Source organism: Macrobrachium nipponense, chromosome 23, assembly GCF_015104395.2.
Source record: "Macrobrachium nipponense isolate FS-2020 chromosome 23, ASM1510439v2, whole genome shotgun sequence".
NCBI lineage: Eukaryota > Metazoa > Arthropoda > Malacostraca > Decapoda > Palaemonidae > Macrobrachium > Macrobrachium nipponense.
The window spans coordinates 10754631-10776223 of NC_061090.1; the positions used below are offsets into that span (position 1 = coordinate 10754631).

The 21593-nt window shown below is 45.1% G+C and overlaps 1 protein-coding gene across 1 annotated transcript in view; it reads left to right on the plus strand.

Moving 5' to 3' along the window:
* The window catches only part of LOC135198613 (transcription activator BRG1-like), a 264106-nt gene that overhangs the window by 188161 nt on the left and 54352 nt on the right, over positions 1-21593 (plus strand). Inside the window, 5 exon segments of the mRNA XM_064226363.1 lie at positions 15262-15428; positions 17417-17625; positions 17791-17973; positions 18400-18570; positions 18891-19004. Of these exon segments, the coding sequence (XP_064082433.1) occupies positions 15262-15428; positions 17417-17625; positions 17791-17973; positions 18400-18570; positions 18891-19004 (844 nt within the window).

The following is a 21593-nucleotide window of genomic DNA, read 5'->3' on the forward strand; positions in this document are numbered from 1 at the left end:
CTCTTGTTGGAGGGACTGGACGGTCCTACTCCTCAAGACGCTGTAACTTCCGAGATTCAGAGTAACTTTGCCCAGGTTATTGCACTGATTCGTCAGCACAACGACCTGGGGAAGGATCGCCGCTCCCACCAGCAGAGCCCATGTCTCTGCTCGAGTCGTTTTGGGGCCCGAGAGGGAACCCAAACCGACGGTGGGTTTGCCGCGATTGGAGCTTGCCGATTCTGTCTTGAACCAGAGTCTCTCGTCTCCGGACAAGAAGGCTCTCTCAGTTCTGGCTGGTCGATCAAGCTACTTCCACCTCCTCTACTGCGACAGCGGCGTTTCTACGTGTCTTCGGACACCGTATTTAATACTCCTTCGGTCCTCCTGAGAGGTTTCGACCTCGACGAGGACTGGAATGAGTCGGAGGACGGTATCGGCTCTCTCCTGTCAGGTGTCGATCAGCCCCACCCAGACGACGTTCACAGTGGCGGCAGACCCTTACCTACAGTGAGAGTTCGTAACCCTCCTCGGGAAAACGTTTCTCCTGACGATACGTTTTCCCAGACTCCGAGAGGCCATCGCCGCAAGGCGATGGCTGCTCCTACTCTTCTCCAACTGCTAGTTCCACTGGGAAGGCGAGCGAGTATCCAATTCCTCCCCCATTCCCTCTCTCCTTACGGCTACGAGGGAAAGGGGAGGGATCCTACAGAGATTTCTCTGTAGGATCCCACGTTGGGGACTGCGCTACCGGGGGGACCTTCGGGTCCTACCTGACGTAAGCCCCCGGTCGTTGAGGAGGGATCCTGCCCCATTCTCGATTTCTACGGGAATCGAGAGGACCACCAGCCGATATCGTTTGACGAATTCGGTGGGGGTTTCGCAGACTGCTTGAATCTACGGAATTTCTAGCGCATTCAGAGTGTTAGAGTTTCTTACGATCTCCAAACACTTAGGCGAGACCACGGTCCAAAGTGAGCGAGGCGAGAATCCCCGATATGTTACACGATAATCGGGAACCTCGCCTATGCTCAAATTCCTGGAATTTCTAGCATTAGGAAGAAGACTGCTGCTGAAAGAAGACTATCTCACAGTAGGCGACCAACCTGGAATAGAGAAGAACGGACGGGAATATCCAGTTTGGCTTGAACTATCGTCTTAGTATTCTGTTCACCATTGAAGCTTTCCTTCGAGGAAGACTTCTTCACTCTCTTTGATAGAGACCGAAGGTGGTCGATCTCCAATCCTTATTTTGTTTTCTTGAAGGAAAGAATTTAGGATGGAGATCGTTGTTCAGAATCCTACAAATATACTACGTATATTAACCTCGCGACATGATTCTGCTAAGCAGTTGAATGGTCCGAGGGGTAGGCGCATATCCTGGTTATTCTACGGATTGCGACTTAGACGAAAAGTATTCTAATTGAACTGCAACTCGGGGTTGCCTGCAACCTCCCAGGAGTTTCCAGTTTCAATTTTATTATACTTATGGTGTTGTCACAACAACACCATTTAAGCTTTTATATTTACCGAAATTCGTTTCGCATAAATATAATTTGCTCGAGCATATCTTTTTATGCTCGGTGGTTCTAGCCGAACGCATTCCTTCGTGGAAAGGATTACTTGGCAACTCAGGATGACGAGTCAGCGACAGCTACTGCGTATTGAATTGCCCGAGGCATTTCAGTACCAGCTGCCGCTTCGAGATGGACGGTTGGTTATGTCTTTCTCACCTGCTTTGATTGAATACCAACCGTATCTCTGCCCAACAATCACGGACTTAAGTCTCTGATTAACGGGGATTCTCGCATACATGAATGACCATCTACTGCTGTGACGCTAGTATTCATCGTCTTCGGTATTGCGAGAATTTTAAACAGAGATATCTATTCGACTCTCATCTTTCTGTTTACCGCACGGTAACAGAATTCTGTAATAGTCTCTTGCTGCATCGTATCTCGATAATGCGAAAGATTTTTGCGGAATCTGAGTTTGTCCTCAAAATATCTTGTATTCGGAGGTGTGCAATTGTTCATTGTTCACCCCGGATTAGCAGATGTATTGAAAGACATCGCCTACTCTCACACCTGCCAGCTCTACTTCCAAACGTTCAGCCCATGAGCAGTAGTTCTTCAGGCGGCTCTCCCCTGTGTTTCATTACTGAAGAACGCCCGCTTTCACTGCACACCGGACAGCAATGAAATGGCGGTTAGCGTTTTCAGTCATTTGTAAGCACAGGTCAGAATCTTGAGATTCCTTCTCTCGATTCAGCTGGAAGACGTAGGTTGCATTCATTGCCTACCTTCGTCTTCAACGTCACATAGTGTTGTTTCTCCTTAAGCTGAGATTCAACGTCTATGAGATTTTCTTGCCATCAGGGACCTCGGTCTTTTGAAGGCAATTGACTTTCGCCTTTTGAGCTTATGCATTAAGAGAATCATCGCCGCGCCGTCCGGCATCGGTGTCTAACAAATATTTTATTTGTTTGGTCTCTCAGCATAACTCTTTAAAGGGCGAAGGTCACGTGACTTACCCGGATGCTTGGACAACTTGCCTCTACTGATTCCGAACCAGTCAGTCGGCAGCTGTCAGAGCGCCCGAGTCAGTTACGAACTATGCTGTGGACTTAGTTCGGTTGTTACAGAGCAATCATTACTTTCGTCTTAATAGCTTGTCAGTATGAGTACTGTACATAACCAAAGTCGAGAAGAGGGATAGGTCATACGACTATTCCCTTCTTTTCGTCTTAGGTAACTGCATGACTTCTCTTGAGAAGTCAAGCACAAAGGGATGGGGATTTGTGACGCTCGATTTCGTACCGATCTTCGTAGCGAAGACTCAGAACCTTTCGGTAACTGACGATTGGTTCGAGTCCTTCACAATACCCTCCCTAATGGACTTCACCGCCTCCGATACGAAGGCTATGCTGCTTTGTCCTGTGAAGGCGCGACGGAGCTGTCTGAAGAAACTCGACACCCAGGATGAGTGTGGACGCCTCTTCATCATTCTCTCGCGTTCAGCAAGAACTTCTCCGTGGCGCAGGTAATGAAGGCAGGCGCCTGGTCCAACCGGACCGCATGCATCTCCTTCTACCTTCAGGATATTGCCCACAGTTCCTTGGATCTTTTTCCTTGGGAACCGTGGTGGTTGCTCAACACGTTGTGTAGTTAACCCAGACCCTCGCAGGCTGAACAGCATCGAGTCCTGGTGTGACCGTAAGAATGGATGAGGAATGAGAGTGTGACTGGCTCCTCTTCCCATCTTTTTCTTCCCTCTACCTCTGGGTAGAGGGACACGGTCGTCACCCTGCTGGGTAAGGACGAGATGCAGGTGAGCTACTCAATAGAGCACCATCCTATCCCTTTCAGTAGGGATAGGAGTAAATATCCACCACTTCCTCCAACAAGGGGGAGGAAGTGGATGCCAATTTGAGACAAACCCATCATTTTATGATTGTCTCTTGCAAACAGGAACAAGTTCTTGCTTGCTGGTACGAAGAGATACGCTTGCCTCTCTCTTAGTACTTGGCCCAGAGGTCTGACCATTGATCCTGCGGTGCACACCCCGATCAATCGGACAGAGGCTTGGATCCCTCCCTTGCTCTTACGACCAGGGAGGCACTCCAGGGTTGGACGAACACCAGTCTGTTCACCAAAAAGACTCAGATTCCTCCCACCAAGAAGTGAGTCTTCCTATTGTTAAAGGACCGAGGGTTTGTATTACGTATCGGAACAAATGACAATTGTTCCGATACGTAATACAAACCATCGGTCCTTTAACAATAGGAAGTAGCTAGCGGCAGCTGGAACGGTCGTAAGCTTCGAACAAGGGGAGAACGGTAGTTAACTGCTTGTCCGACAGTCGCGCGCCGCGCGACTGGGAGGTAAACAAATCACTTTTGCTTTCGGCCGCGGGTGTGAAGGACGTGTTCGTCATCGCTCTCTGCCCGCTTCATCGTCGTATGCTTTGTTTATATTGTGTTTTCTACTAATGGTTTGTTTGACTTGAAAATGAAACTGTAAGTACACTGTTTTCATTTTCATTACTTAATTATGAACCAACATGGAGTTATCGCCGTAGATGCGGCGATTTCCTCTCTTTTCATGAATTGAACCCTTGAATTATGCCTCGGTGCCGAGGGCGGGGCGCGCTCGCGCCGAGTCATGTATGTTTTGGGCGAAAGTGTGTAATTGAAAAATGTAAGTACTCTTTTCATTATATGTTTGCCCTGTGCGTTCGTTACCGAGAGTGTGTTTGCGCTCGGCACGAGCCTTTTAATTTTGTATAATAGAATGCAATGAAAGTGGATTCGCAATTGCAATATTCTTTTCATTTTCATTTATTTATTTGCATGAATTTAATTTGGATCAATTTTCGTTCTTACCCGGGAATTGATCCTTACGATTTTTTTATGTGAAAATGAAATCGCAAGTGCAGTATTCTGTTTCATTTTCATATATATTTTATGTAGCATCATATTATTGGATCAAGTTTCCGTTCTTACCGGGAATTGATCTTTTCCCCTTTAAGTTCTATGAAGTGAATCGCAAGGGCAGTATTCTGTTTCATTTTCATATTAACTTTTCACTGCTGTGCGGGGGTAGGGGAAGCGAAGGTCTGCCAGGAAGTCGTCAGAAAGCTCTCCCGCGACTCCCTTGGTATCCGATTCTTCGTCTTCCTTCCTGCCCCCGCTCAGCTTCTTCGTTGTATTTTGTATTTGGGGTCTTCCTTGCGTTCGGGTGGGGCATGTCTTCCCCCCGTGCGTGAGGGAACCCCTCTTACTAATCTATCTATGTTACCGCAGGTGCTACATCCATGGGAGACGACCTTGGACAGGTATGGACCACCGCGGAGGCAGGGCGTGCCTAGCATTCACGGGCTGCTGCAGCGTCTAGCGAGGTCTGGGGCGGTCTCCACTACTACAACGGCCGCTTATGCTGCTCCCCCCCCTCCTGGTCTACACTCCCCATGCTGTGTCGATGACGCCGTCTGCCGCTACTAGGGCCGCAGCCGTACCGAGGTGGGGTTGCCGCCGCCGCCTGTTTTCTTCGTGTTGCCTGCCCCAGACTTCCGCTGTTCCAGCAGCTCGCCCCGGGACCGGGCGCCAGGACCCAGGTTCCGCTGGCTGCCGATGATTCTACGAGGCGATCGCTGGGCCTGCCGTACCTGCCGCTGATGTGATTCCCGCTGTTGGCTTGGCTGTCCCTTCTGGGTCTACCGCTGCCGCTGTTCCTGCCGCTCCTGAGCTGGTTGCTGTTCCTGTCGCTCCTGGTTCCTGTGCCTGTCCATGCTGGTCCTGCCCACGGTGTGTCTTCCCCAGTCCCAGGTCCTTCCGGACAGGTGCAGTCGGGCCGTGTTGCTTCGGCAATAGCCCCGGCTCCGGCCTGGATGGAGGACCTGACGACTGTCCTGCGTGAGCTGACGAGGAAGAGGAGAAGAGGAAGCTGTCATCTTCGTCTTCATCGTCTGCTGCTGCCTCTTCCCCTTCGACTTCTAAGGCCCATAAGCCGAAGAAGAAGAAGGCTGCCTTCCCCCCTAAAGAAGTCTCCTTCGGGAACTTCTAAGGGCCCGTCCCACCTCGTGGGACGGGGGGTGTCCTTCTGCTGGTCCTCCTGCTCCTTCGGGAGCGGGGCCCGTCTCCCCTTCCGTAAGGAAGAGATAGACGGGGACCAGAGAGTATCGGTTAGCTCTGGTACTTCCTCGCCTGGTGCTAGCGGCGATGCCGCTACGCCAGGTTCCGGCTCGGTCTCTCGTTCGCGAGATCCCGAGTGTACGTTCTCCCCCTCGGGTAGACCGTGCAGCCAAGTTTCGGCGCCAGAGTTCGCTCGGCGCCAAGACGCGGCACGGAGCAGAAGGCTGGTGAGAGACGCTCAGGTGACTCTTGCCAGGCCAGCGGCCGCTCTTGCAGCGACCAGCTGGTAACCCGGGTTTTTCGGGTTTTCCCCCCTAAGAAGGCTCCTTCGGGACCTTCTAAGGGCCCGTCTCGCTCCGGCGATTCGGGGAGCTCTTCTGCTGGTCCTCCTGCTCCCTCGGGAACAGGGCCCGTCTTTTCTTCTACCAAGGAGAAGAAGACGGGGACCAGAGGAGTACCAGCTTCGGCTGGCACTTCCTCGCCTGGTTCTAGCGGTTCTGCCGCTAAACCAGGATCCGCCTCGGCTTCTCGTTAGCGAGAAGTACCGAGTGGACGGTCTCCCGCGGGAGACCGTCCAGCCAAAGTCTTGACGCCCGAGCTCGCTCGCCGTCAAGACCGAAGCGCGGAGCAGAAGACTGGCGAGAGTCGTGCAGACGACTCTCGTCAGGCCAGTGGACGCTCTCGCAGCGACCAGCTTGCTGCTCGGGTTGACGTGACGGTCGCTGACCAGCCACGAGTTGAGGCGAGGAAGGGGTCCTCGCGGCCGTCGGTACCAGCCACGGCTGGTACCAGCGGCTGGACCGACGCCGAGAGGACGCTCGCCGGTCTCACCGCGACAGCGAACCTAGCAGGTCACCTGACGCCGCTCCCATCGGGACCGGGCGAAGATGGTAACCAGCAACAGCTCGCCTGACGCTAGAGATCAGCGTCGACGTTCTCAGCCGAGCCTCTCGCCCCAGGCGAGCGGCAAGGCTAGGCCTGCTGCTCGATCGCCACCGCGGGTTGACGATCAGCAGCCAGACCCTCCAAGCACGCTGGTCCTGCCAGCGAGCTAGGGGGGGCGTCAGGTCTGCCTCTCCTGTACCTTCAACCTCCTCGGGCTACACCGGGAGGAGCGAGGTACCTATGAGTGATCGCGAGAGGTGCGCCGCTCGCGATCCCGCTATGACGCCGTATGGACCAGGCACGGTTCTAGGACCGACCAGGACATACGTGCAAGTAGCTGGAGGCGACCGTCAGGGGTCTGCCTCTATTCCTCCTTCGGAAGGAGGAGTATCTCGGGATCTGTTCTTGTTGGAAGGACTGGACGGTCCTACTCCGCAAGACGCGGTTACTCCCGAGATACAGAGGAAATTGCAGAAGTCATTAAGCTGATTCGTCAGCATAATGACCTTGCGGAAGGATTGCCGCTCCCACCAGCAGAGCCCACGTCTCTGCTCGAGTCGTTTTGGGGCCCGAGAGGGAACCCAAACCGACGGTGGGTCTGCCGCGATCGGAGCTTGCCGATTCTGTCTCGAACCAGTCTCTCTCGTCTCCGGACAAGAAGGCTCGCTCAGTTCTGGCCGGTCGATCAAGCTACTTCCACCTCCTCTACTGCGACAGCGGCGTTTCTACGTGTCTTCGGACACCGTATTTAAATACTGGAATGAGTCGGAGGACGGTATCGGCTCTCCCCGTCAGGTGTCGATCAGCCCCACCCAGACGACGTTCACAGTGGCGGCAGACCCTTACCTACAGTGAGAGTTCGTAACCCTCCGCGGGAAAACGTTTTCTCCTGACGATACGTTTTCCCAGACTCTGAGAGACCATCGCCGCAAGGCGATGGCTGCTCCTATTCTTCTCCAACTGCTAGTTCCACTGGGAAGGCGAGCGAGTATCCAATTCCTCCCCCATTCCCTCTCTCCTTACGGCTACGAGGGAAAGGGGAGGGATCCTACAGAGATTTCTCTGTAGGATCCCACGTTGGGGACTGCGCTACCAGGGGGGGACCTTCGGGTCCTACCTGACGTAAGCCCCGGTCGTTGAGGAGGGATCCTGCCCCATTCTCGATTTCTACGGGAATCGAGAGGACCACCAGCCGATATCGTTTGACGAATTCGGTGGGGGTTTCGCAGACTGCTTAGAATTCTAAGGAATTTCTAGCGCATTCAGAGTGTTCGAGTTTTTTACGATCTCCAAACACTTAGGCGAGACCACGGTCTAAAGTGAGCGAGACGAGAATCCCCGATGTTACATGATAATCGGGAACCTCGCCTATGCTCGAATTCCTGGAATTTCTAGCATTGGGAAGAAGACTGCTGCTGAAAGAAACTATCTTACAGTAGGCGACCAACCTGGAATAGAGAAGATCGGACGGGAATATCCAGTTTGGCTTGAACTATCGTCTTAGTATTCTGTTCACCATTGAAGCTTTCCTTCGATGAAGACTTCTCCTTCACTCTTTGATAGAGATCGAAGGTGGTCGATCTCCAATCCTTATTTTGTTTTCTTGAAGGAAAGAATTTAGATGGAGATCGTTGTTCAGAATCCTACAAATATACTACGTATATTAACCTCGCGACATGATTCTACTAAGCAGTTGAATTGTCCGAGGGGTAGGCGCATATCCTAGTTTATCTACGGATTGCGACTTAGAAGAGAAGTATTCTAATTGAACTGCAACTCGGGGTTGCCTGCAACCTCCCAGGAGTTTTCAGTTTCAATTTTATATACTTATGGTTTTTGTCACGACAACACCATTTCAACTTTTATATTTACCGAAATTCGTTTCGCCTAAATATAATTGCTCGAGCATATCTTTTATGCTCGTAGTTCTAGCCGAACGCATTCCTTCATGGAATAATGGATTACATGGCAACTCAGGATGACGAGTCGGCGAGAGCTCAGGCTCAACTACTGCGTATTGAACTGCCTGACAGCAGCTCAGTATCAGCTGGGCCTCCGAGATGCACGGTCAGTTATGTCTCTCTCTCCCCTGGTTTGATTGACTACCGAACCGTATCTCTGCCCAACAATCATGGACTTAGGTCTCTGATTAATGGGGATTCTCGCAATAATGAAGGACCATCTACTGCTGTGACGCTAGATTCCATCGCCTTCGACATTGCGAGAATTTTCAATAGAGATATCTCTTGGACTCTTTCATCTTTCTGTTTACCGCACGGTAACAGAAGTCTGTACAAGTCTCCCGCTGCATCGCACTGCGATAATGCGAATGATTTTGCAGACATCTGAGTTTGTCTTCAAAATATCTCGTATTCGTAGGTGTACAATTGTTCATTGTTCAACCCGAATTACGAGATGTGTCAGAAGACATCGCCTACTCTCCGACCTGACAGCTCTACTTCCAAATGTTCAGCCCATGAGAAGCAGTTCTTCAGGCGGCTTTTTCCTGTGTTTTCATTACTGAAGAACGCCCCGCTTTCATTGCAACTACGACTTCTCACCGGACAGCAATGAAATAGCGGTTAGCGTTTTCAGTCATTTGTAAGCACAGGTTATGAATCTTGAGAATCCTTCTCTCGATTCGTCTGTGAAGACGTAGGTTGCATTCAATATCTACCTTCGTCTTCAACGGTACATAGTGTTGTTTCTCCTTAGCTGAGATTCAACAACCATGAGATGTTTTGCCTTCAGGGACCTCGGTCTCTAGAAGGCAATTGACTTTCGCCTGTTGGGCACATGCCTTAAGAGAATCATCACCTCGCTGTCCGGCATTGGTGACAAACAAATACATTATTTGTTTGGTCTCTCGGCATAACCCTTTAAAGGCGAAGGTCACGTGACTTACTCGGATGCTTTGACAACTTGCCTCCTACCGAACGCAGTCAGTCGGCAGCTGTCAGAGCGGCCGAGTCAGTTACGAACTACGCTGTTGACTTAGTTCGGTTGTTACAGAGCAATCATTACTTCGTTTTAATAGCTTGTCACAGTACCCATACCATTGACACCCACCATGGAGTGTCGGTGTCCTATCCACTACTGAGAACTTCGCTGCATGGGGATAGGAGGATGCGAGAGACTTCGTGGCAAACGGACAGACCAGTATGGGTACAGGACATCACCGAAGTAGAGAAGAGGAATAGGTCATGCGACTATTTCCTTCTTTTCCTCTGAGGAACTGCATGACTTCTCCTGCGAAGTCAAGCATCCAGGGGATGGGGATCCGTGACGCTCGTTTATTTCGTACCGAACTTCGTAGCGAAGACTCAGAACCCTCGGTCCCTGACGATTGGTTCGAGTCGTTCACAATCCCCTCCCTAATGGACTTCACCGCCTTCGATGCGAAGGAGATGCTGCCTTGTCCGCAAGAACTTCTCCGTGGCGCAGGTACTGAAGGCAGGGGTCTGGTCCAACCAGACCACATGCCCTTCCTTCTACCTTCGGGATATTGCCCACAGGTCCTTGGATCTTTTTCCTTGGGACCCGTGGTGGCTGCTCAACACGTTGTGTAGCGAACCCAGACCCTCGCAGGCTGAACAGCATCGAGTCCTGGTGTGACCGTAAGAATGGATGAGTGAATGAGAGTGTGACTGGCTCCTCTTCCCATCTTTTTCTTCCCCCTACCTTTGGTTTAGGTTAGGGACAGGGACACGGTCGTCACCCTGCTGGATTAGGACAAGATGCAGGTGAGCTACTCAACAGAGCCCCATCCTATCCCTTTCACTAGGGATAGGAGCGTATATCCACCACTTCCTCCAACAAGGGGGAGGAAGTGGATGCCAGCTTGAGACAACCCATACTTTATGTTGCCTCTTGCAAACAGGAACAAGTTCTTGCTTGCTGGTACGAAGAGATACGCTTGCCTCTCTCTTAGTACTCGGCCCAGAGGTCTGACCATTGATCCTGCGGTGCACACCCCGATCAATCGGACAGAGGCTTGGATCCCTCCCTCGCTCTTACGACCAGGGAGGCATTCCAGGGATGGACGAACACCAGTCTGTTCATCAAAAGACTCAGATTCCTCCCACCAAGAAGTGAGTCTTCCTATTGTTAAAGGACCGATGGTTTGTATTACGTATCGGAACAAATGACAATTTGTCGAAAATTGCATTTTTCCTAACTATACAAACCTGAGGTCCTTTACATATAGTCCCACCTCATGCCACCCCTCACTCTGCGTATTTTGCATGGGCCAAAAGCAAAAGTGATTTGTTTACCTGCCGCGCGACTGTCGGACAAGCAGTTAACTACCGTTCTCCCCTTGTTCGAAACTTACGACCGTTCCAGCTGCCGCTTGCTACTTCCTATTGTTAAAGGACCTCAGGTTTGTATAGTTAGGAAAAATGCAATTTTCGACAAATTGTCATTTTGTCGAAAATTGCATTTTTCCTAACTATACAAACCTGAGGTCCTTTACATATAGTCCCACCTCATGCCACCCCTCACTCTGCAACTTTTTGCATGGGCCTAAAGCAAAAGTGATTCTTCACCTCTCGGGCCCGCGCGCACGATCGGACAAGCAGTTAACTACCGTTCTCCCCTTGTTCGAAGCTTACGACCGTCCCAGCTGCCGCTAGTTACCTTCCTATTGTTAAAGGACCTCAGGTTTGTATAGTTAGGAAAAATGCAATTTTCGACAAATTGTCATTTTTATACCTGTCCAGAAGACCTGTGAACATCAACGTTTTTAGACGCCCTTCCAGGATTCCCGGGTTCACGTCCCTCTTGGACAGATACAGGATTCCCAGGTTCACGTTACTCTAGGACAGATACAGGATTCCCAGGTTCACGTTACTCTAGGACAGATACAAATTGCAGTAGATATGCACCTCACCTTTTCCTCTGCTTCACATCAGCTGTTACGTGTAATGCTGGTCCTTCTCTCACAAGGGGATATTGCCTGTTCTTTAGCATTTTGCATTTGTTATATTGAAGATATTTTGAAACATTTGTGTTATGACATTGTTTCTTTTCTCTTTAATTTGATCTTGTTACACATTTTCTGGAAACGTGGTAATGTTTTAGTCTCAGAATTTGTGTGAGTTTGGACATTCAAGAGATTAGAGTTTCATGTTGCACACAAGGTTTATATGCTAGGATTCGGCTCTGTAGCATAGTATTCCTGCACTTCCTCAACACAAATTTTATTGGCAGATGATCTCAGATTGCGCTGATCCCATCTGCTTGCAGGACCAGTGATGATTACAGTTTTGTCTCTTTCCCATCATTTTGCAGGGGGAGGGGCGTGAGTCGTACAGATCACTCCCTTCCCTTTATTCTTACAGATAAATATGATTCTTTCTCTCTCAGGATACAAGATATCTTTTTCTTGAGGGGGAGCATATTGTTTTTTTCTTTACAGGCCCTTCAGTTGTCACCCCTGCTTGCCTTTGAAGTTTGGTGGCAGAACTTGAGAGCCCTTTGCTTTTCTTCCCTCTGACAGGGGTGCCTCTCCACTAATTTTTGTATGCTTGTGCTGCTGTGAAGAAACAGAGTTTGGAGCCCAGTCAGACCTGTTGGAAGTGTGTACCTTGTTATTCTCGGAGCCCCTTATTGCTGATCGATACACTGCGTCTTCTTGCCGGGTACCAACCTTACAGGCAGCTCTTCTGATGTGTGGATATCATCAACCTCTGATGTATCGTCATCCGATGATGTGAGACTTGTATGCTGTGTTATGTCATGGATGGGCCTGTGACATCATGGCTTCTTGACGACGTAATTTCGTTGGACGCTACGTTCAAGTGAAGGGCGAATGGTTTTCCTGGTAAATTCTTCGCTTTTCAGCATGTGTGTACTGGGAAGGCCCTTCAATTGCTGTAGGAGATGAAAGAAAACCTTTTTGCCATTTTTGCTATCAATAAGGCCTTCATCTCCAGATGCCAGTCCAAATGCTGTGACATCACTCCCAGCTATTCTCCGTCTGTGAAGCCAGCTTTGGTGACATCTCTCCCTCCGCCTGTTGCCATGACGTCACTCCCATCCTTGTCCATGATGTCATCACAGTTGGTTATCAACCCATTGGAGGTGTTTTTTTTTTGTTTTTTTTCAAGCGTGATTGGCTGGACTCTGTGTAGTTGAAGGTGTCCCGGGGTTTCAAACGAGAATTGTCTTCGGCCAAGGGCTCCTTCCCCTTCTTCATCACCTTCTCCTCCTTCTCCCCTTGTTCTCAAGTTAGATGTTAGAGGGTTTGGGATTTGTTGCTTCTTCTGAGAGTGAGAGAGGTGTTTCTCCATCTGCCCACTTGACTCCCCCTTCAAGTACTTGGACGCTCCGATTCAGGGGTTGAAGGTGATCACGACTGTGTACATGATTCGTCACACGTCCTTGTACATGATGGTTCTTCTTTCGTCACTCGGCTTCCAGAGTCGGGTCGAGACCTCCAGGCCAAGAGTGAGCTTCTTCTCCCTGACGTTCACATGTGAATAGTCATACTTTTCACAGTCATGCACCACCCCCCAGTAATGTGGGATTCAGCTAAGTAATTACTTTGTAAGTTACTTTTATAAAAATATTTTTATAATAAAATGAAGTTTTATAAATATACTTAGCAAGTAATTACTAAATCAGAACCCGCCCTCCTCCCCTCTGATTTTCATGGACTGAGCAGCAATAAAAAAGAATGACGTTGTTGGCTTCTGTCACTTGAGAGTTCCCATTGCAGTGGGCGGGACATGTCACCTCCGCATTGCAAAAGTCATGTGCTACAGAATTTTTAAAATTTTAGGATGCCATGTGAGGTTAATTGTTAGGAAAGTAATTACTTGGTAAGTATATTTATAAAACTTCATTTTATTATAAGAATAACATATTAATATAGTAGCACTAGGAAAGTAATTTAAAGTATATTTGAAGTAGGATGTTATTTAAGGTATACATTTGGTATTTGAACTTTTAAGATAGGCAGTTATAAGCATTTTTAGAGGGGGTTCTAAGTATTTGGAGGGTGCACTGTAACCAGTTCAGTAATGCAACTCAATATCCTAGTGTTTTTATCTCTGAAGTAGTTAAGATCCATCTTGGGTCAACGATACATTGCTCAGGAACGCCACCATGGTAGTTTCTTAGTAAAAAAAGGTGGGGGGGTGCATCCTATCATCGTAGGAGTCTCCTCCAATGATTAGCATACTGATTGTATGTCATCATAAGGGATCATCACCTCATTGGACATCTCTTCTGTTGGAGATGCATGTTTCCTGGGCAGATTACTTTGACAATGCACAAGTTTACAGGATATTTAGAATGTATCTGTGCTGAGCTTTTTGTCATAGGACATCCCCTTGGGTTATCCTATTGTCTCTTCTGTTTACTTGAAGAGACCAATGTTAGGCCTCTTCTCTTTGACAGGAAGCTAGGGGTCTTCTGTGCATGGTCCCAGAATTGTTCAGTAGAGAAGATTACTCCTTTACAACTTCTGGGAATTCTCTGGGAGCCAGAATGATGGAGTGCCATGCCTACCTTCCTTGAATATTCTAAGTCTGAGGAAGTTGCACTCTACTCCAACTGATGTGGACTTGGTTGTCCTATATGCTACATGCTCCTTGAGGCCAGGAGCTTTTCAATATGAGCAAACCAACCTTCGGAGGAGGCTCACGAGTCCATGAACGTCATTCAGGGAGGGATTTAAGGGCTATTCTTTTATCAAGTTCCAAAGTTTTTGGTTAACCCTAGTACCTCCTTAACCCCAAGCTGAGTAGTCAAAAGAGATTCCTCCCAGCACAACTTTCTTTGCCAGTTTCTTGTGGAGAGATGCCTCTAATCACTAGGATGTGTATCTATTCATGTATAGAGTCAATCCAGTGTCTCTTGCAAGAGATCTTTCTTGCAAAACAGTGACTAACAAATTTTTAATCGATTTGTATTTTTTATAGCTAACAAACCTGAGGTCTTAACGTTGACTGCTCACCTCTAGCCACCCTTCTTATTTTTCATCCTGGGTTGGAAGAAAGACTGATGCGTCACTGGATTCAGGGCTATTCTCTTGACGTGCTTCCACCTCAGCTGCACATCAGATGCCAGATGTCACAGATTCCTTGCATTTACAATCTTTGATTGTTTATAACCGGTTTCCAGCTGGCGCTAGAAGATTTATCCTATTTTTGAGGATAAATCTTCTTCAGGCTTGTTAACTCTGAAAAATACAAATTTATTAAAACGGTCAATTTCAACACAAATACTGCAAACTTTTTTACTTAATTTGCTTTTGTAACCATTTAATAACAGCCACTTGTTTAATTTCAAAGAAGGAGAAGGAGCTTCACAACTTATCAGAGAAGGGGAGTCGGTTCCCATAAGCACCTCATCAAACATTATAACTGACAAGTGCATACCCAAAATTAACTGCCCTTTTTGGTCCTGTTGATCCTGTAAAATATATAATTACAAAAGAAACTATTACCTTTTCTTGGCATATTGGAAGTTTGCCTTCGTTAATACTGATCATCACACAAGACAGGAGTAGAAATGGTTTTGAAATGTAAAGCAATGGTAAATCAACCCCTACAAATGAGTATTTTTAATATTTTGAATTACTGTTGACCCCTTAGGCCTGTAAAGACTTTGGGGTGACTAGTGATTGTACTCATCATTATTGTACTTGTCATTGTATGCATGTGTACTATGGTGTAATGAATGATAATTGTTCTGGTTGTATGAAGTTTTGTGAATTTGCTTTAGTGTTGTGTGAAGTAATTTGTCTTTCCTTACAGTCCAGATATTTACCGTGCATCTGGTAAATTTGAACTACTTGATCGAATTCTTCCCAAGCTTCACCTCACAAACCATCGTGTATTGCTCTTCTGCCAAATGACCCAGTTGATGACAATTATGGAAGATTATCTCATGTTTAAAGGCTTCAAGTATTTAAGATTGGATGGTAAGTGGCAGTTCAGTCATGTATTCTTGTATATGAAGGCATTATTAATACTTTGTTAGGAATACTAGTTTATGTATGAAGAAGTTAACCAGACTGTTATATCAAATTTGTAACTCATAGAGGGCAGATATGAATGATTTATCCTTTATTGAAGAGGAAGAACTGCAGCAGAGAAAGTTGAAAGTTGGGCAATCACTGTAGAAAAATAAGCAGAGTAGAACAAGACAATTTATGAAAACTTTGAGAATCCTCACTGTTAACATTGCTTTATACAATTTAGCAGTGACAGCCATTATTATTCAGACAATGAACCCTATTCATGTGGAGCAAGCCCACTGTTGCCACTGACTTGAAATTCAAGCTTCCAAAGAATTTTAGAAAGTGGTAACAGAAGGTGTTAGGAAATACAGAAAGAAGGGAACACTTAAAGAAAATAAACAGGTAAAACTTTAAGTAAATGATTAAAATAAAAAGATAATTGTATTATGGGTAGTAATTCATTGCATCTACGCTTGAACTTTTGAAGTTCCAATTCCTCTTCCTTAAGGAGGTTGTTCCACAATCCAGTGGTGTGAGGATTAAAGGACTTCTGGAACTGAGAAGTTCAACACCAAGGCACATCTACTGCATATTGGTGCTGCTGTTCAGTAAATTTGGCTGCCCTTGGCAGGAGAAGGGGAAAAGGGTTCAATTGTGAACGTGAAAGATCTCTGTTGAAATATGACTGCTAATATTAAGAAACAAAAACCTACCATGAACCACTATCTAAAAAGATATAAATCTGGCAGAAGCAGACTTCATCTACACCAGAAATAGTATCCTAGTAAAGGAAGGACAGATGTCCCAAAATGGGTTGCATTTTAGCAGTTATAAATATGTGAGGCCATATGAACAACGCCTGACTTTCGTGTGGCATTTGCTGACACTTTGGTGAATTTTTCTGGATTCACAAGAATACCAAGTAACCAGTCTTGTTTGGCCCAGACCAGAGTGTAAAGGACCATCCAATATTTGACAAGGTCAAAAACTTGCCATCTCAACAGATCAAGTGTGGGGAGTATTATTCTCCATGCCAGACCAAGCCTAAAACTGCCAAGATTGTTGGTAGAAGATGTCATAAACAAATCCCAACATTCAGCAGCTCCACTGAAGATCTGGCTAGAAATTTCCTTCAGTCCCTACCTAGGTTGTAGATAACCAAAGATTGAGACCATACTGATTGGAGAAATTGAGACTCCTGTTGAGGGGTTGGTCATGTATAAGCAAAACCTAGAAACAGTTAAGCCATGAAAGTTAGAACCTCTCTTTAGAAATGAAAAGTCTTCATAGCTAGCACATGAAGCAAACCTGACTCTTACCCTAATGGACTTGCAGGAAGGAGATGGAGTTGATGCTGTTGACCAAGTCGGGTGAAGTTGATGAAACAGCCAAAGTTGCAGCCTCAGCTACTCTGACAAGATAACAGATAGTCCTATAATTGATATATTACTGTCTTTAAAAACCTTATAATGAATGAATGGCAGAATATATGGAACAGTAATAACAAATTAAAACTAAGCCCTGTGTTGGAGTATGGAATTCATTATATCACAAAGATAGAGGCATTCATGTTATTTTGAATGATCTTAGAATTGTTCACTCACGTTTGACCCATGGATATTTGATGAATAGTCTGCATGACCCAGTCCCTATGTTGTACAGACTGTAGAGTAATATCAACAGTTCAACATCTTGTGTAAATATCTAAAATATAATTAACAACAAATATCAAGTTATGGAAGCAAATTAGTTGAAGTAGTTTTGAGTCTCCATAATTTTAAGTTAACCCATTTATAAAATTTTTGAAACACTGCAATTTGATAAAATCTAAACCTTTTCATTTTATGCTATCTTAGTATTGCTAATGCAATATTGACAGTTGTATTTATATTTTTCTTAAGTTTATGAAGTTTGATCATTTACACTGAATCTAAATGGGTTATCAATAGGCATGACCAAGTCAGAGGATCGAGGTGAATTGCTGCGCATGTTCAACACATCCCGGGAATATTTCCTGTTCTTACTCTCTACTCGTGCTGGAGGGTTGGGTCTTAACTTACAATCAGCAGATACTGTCATCATCTTTGATTCTGACTGGAATCCTCATCAAGATTTACAGGCTCAAGATCGTGCCCATCGTATTGGTCAGAAGAATGAGGTTTGTTGATGTTTTATTTTCTGTAAATACTTGATAAACCTGCTCCAAGTAATTTTAATATGGCTACTTATAAAAATATGTTCTTAAAGTTTGAATATGATGAATATGATCAATTTGATGTGTTGTGGGAGACTTATGTTAAAATTGTAATGTGTTTCATTTTAGGTGCGTGTGTTACGTCTCATGACTGTTAACACTGTGGAAGAACGTATTTTGGCTGCTGCACGTTACAAGCTCAACATGGACGAAAAAGTCATTCAAGCTGGTATGTTCGATCAGAAGTCTACAGGATCTGACCGAAGACAGTTCCTCCAAGCTATTCTCTCAAATGATAATGAAGAAGATGAAGTAAGTGTGAATCATGCTTCCCATACGTATGGAACGAATCCTACTCTAGCCTGTTTGAACAGCCCTGCTTTGTCAAAATTTAGACCATGATGAATGCCAGAGTTGGGAATGAAACACTTTGGTTCATGATTAACACCTAGTATTATTGCAAGTAGATGTGGTTTCCAAGTTGATCCAGGTGTTACAATCTTAGGCTTGAATAGTTCATCCACAGTGTATAAAACATAAGAAAGAAAGGCATGTTAAATTTGTTGACTTCCCAGGGGTAAAAGAAATAAAAATGGGTTATATTTTGATAAGTAGAGATTTTATTATAATTTTGTAATTTCCCTAATGGTTGTATTCTCAAAGGTTTTTATAAGAGGAAAGCTTTGTTAATGATTTAAGACCATAATCTTAAGTTTTATTTGGGACTTTTAACTATAGGAAGAGGATGAAGCTCCAGATGATGAGACCATCAATCAGATGATTGCTCGAGGGGAAGATGAGTTTGAAATCTTCCAAAAAGTTGATCAAGATAGAAAGAGCACAGAAACCAGGGCACGTCTAATGGCAGAAGATGAATTGCCAGAATGGATGTTGAAGGAAGAAGATTCTGTAAGTACTTGCACTTTGCAACAGTTTTAGAAGGTGAAGATTGTATATTCTCAAAGTGGAGCAGTTAATAATTGCAATGTTAAATTGAATTTATTGCTATCTTCCATGGTATTTATTGGCTTAAATTTAGATCTGGAGTCCCAGAAAAAAGCATGTACGTATTCGTTTTATTTAAAGGGGTTTAGGCTCTTAATAATTAAATTGCTTAAGAAGAAGTCAGTTTTTGGATTTAGGATATTTTTGTCTGTGCAAATGACTTGCAGTGAAAGTAAGATATTTGGTTTTTTTTTTATTTGTGTTTAAATTTTTTGTTGTCACAGGAGGAAGTAGATGACGAAGAACCGGAAGAGCTTGGTGATCGTCGAGCTCGTTCAAAGAAGGAGGTTGATTACTCCGATAGCTTAACAGAGAAAGAATGGCTACGTGCCATTGGAGTGAGTATTGGACCTTTTATTTCCTTTTTGTAGTACTGTTCATCCTTGTTGATTTTATGGTTTAGTAATTGTTTGTTCTTCCTTTCAACAGCTTACTTTTTTAGTTTTCCCAATCATGGAAATAATTTGTAACCCAGGTAAAGGATTGACTGTAGATCCAGTGAATGTTGGAATGATGTAGTCTTGCTGGTAGTCTGGAAATTTCAATTATCCAAAAATGTATGTATGACCTGAAAGATGGATTGTTTTTTGAGTTTGGGCTTCAACACTTTTGTCAGTGTCTCTTAAGGGTGTTGCGATTCATTTCAGTTCAGGACGTCAGAGTTGCCATTACTCTGAAATGTATTATTCATTGAGACACTGAGGTTGTTTATATCAGTGCAGAAACAATTTGCTGCTTACGAATGAAAACTGGATATTGTGGTTTGTGGAGATTTTATCCCCATAAAATCTTTGCAGTATCCTACCCCCAACTCCAAGCTGTTTGTCATTGGGTGGAGGGCTGCAAATAACAAGTGAATATTTTCCTAGCCTAATCTTTCTTATATGCAACAATCATACAATCTACCCACCTGTTCACATCCCTCTGTCCCAGTACCAAACCAGACACCAAATCATTCTTTAGTGTTTTCCGCACTCTGTTTTGTTTACATTTCCACCCCACGCTGCTGTCATCTTGTCTTCTATGACTTCACAACGCAACTTCAATACACTAAGACATTTTGTAAAATCAAATGTATATTTTCCGTACATTGAACAGCGCCCACATTTCACGAATACAAAAAATAAATTAACACGGATAAAACTGATATATAATGACACTTCTCTCCTTCTCCCTCCCCTCCAATCTCTTCCTAACCTAATCTCATATAATCTTTATTCTCCAATTCTTTACCCTCTACATAATTTCGAATATTTTCCCCTGAAACTCCTGCTTTAGTTAGTACATCAGCTATTTGATCTCTTCCGTTGATCCATCTCACCTCCTTTGTTTCCCCAGGTTCTATTGTTTCTCTGATCGCTGCAATATCTATTTGTTCATATACGAAACAAACCCTCGGTCTTAACATTAGGATAAATAACTTAGTGCCAGCTGGAAACTGGTAAAGTTAAAAACTTGTGTACACGGGACTATTGGCATCTGTGCTTGGTCATGTGGAGCCACCCACATATCCCTCTTTAACCTGTGACCATGTTAGTTATTTTTCTTACTGCTTTTAAGAGAGGACATACATTGCTTCCATCCTTTTAAAGCCTGTTTAATTTGCCCCACTTGGTTTGAATCTGTTTGCGCGTGGAATTTCTGGGCGATTTTACGATCATGGAGCCTTGTCGTGCTTCGTTCGCTATGATTTCCTGGATCTCACAAGAGGCAGATAAACGCCTGGATATCTTTGCCTTTGTTAACCCTCTCGTGATCTGACGATACGTAGTGCATCAATAAATTTCTTTCCATAAGTGCTCAGATGATGCGCCAGGCACATCATAATTATGTGAGTTATTTTCGGTAAAAATTCACAAAAAATATGCGTCGTAGAAAACGGAGTTGACACCATTGGGTTGACAGATGGTGAATCTCAACAAAAACACAAACCTGACGCTTCTAGCTTACTTAAGTAGCTACGATACAAAGCGTCAACATAAGTACGTTGGAAAATCTGAAAATTTCACTCTAAAAAATTTGCATTTTTTAATCAATTACAGCTCATTAGCAAACACATTTATAGCAAAATTATTGCTTCCATGTGAAAGATCAAACATTTCTAGACAATTTAGGTATAAAACAAACTCTCCTAACCTAATTATTATGTTTTTCATGATTATTTCCAAAGAATATCTACGATTGTTCTTAAAACTTTCACGTTCATCACATCATTTTTATTATTCCTAAGCTTCGTAAAGATGTTCTGATTGCTTTAGGAAATAATTCAATCATTTGCCGACATAATAGCACTAACCAGAAGCGTATATCAGTTATAGTTAAGACGTACCGAATTTTACCAAAAAACTTTTTCTTGCGTGTGTTCTTTTTGGCCCGGGGGAAAAGTCGTGTACCTTACACCCTTATATTTTCGGCCTGTACGCAAGAGGGTTAACGTCAGTACACAGAGCCCCATCCAACGTGTAGCAGGTCGTAGGTGCAGAAAACTATGTTCAGATCCAGTTACTCTACCACCTACTATTTGATATTTCACATATCCCATCGGGCTCATCTATGGATTCATATCTTGGATGTATCAGGAGGGACTTTGGGAGGTAGTTTTGACTGATTGAGCTCCTTTCCCTGTGGTGAGGGGGTGTTCATCGCTATCTTGTTCTTTGTTCCAGATACAGAGGCAGAGTTGATGGGGGTGTACAATCAGCGATAGGCCTATCAGAAGTACCAACCTAAGAAGGGTAGTTGGTTTGCTATGATGTCGCACTTCCCTCCAGGATCCTTCGCTATGGATGTCCCTTCTATCCCTGATGATCACTGAATGGCGGTCGAATACCTTGACATCTGTAGAGAAGCACATAGTACAATGCTTCAGCAGTTTGAGTTAAGGTTGCTATGTCTACAGGAATAACAACAGCAGCCTTATGCTTCCT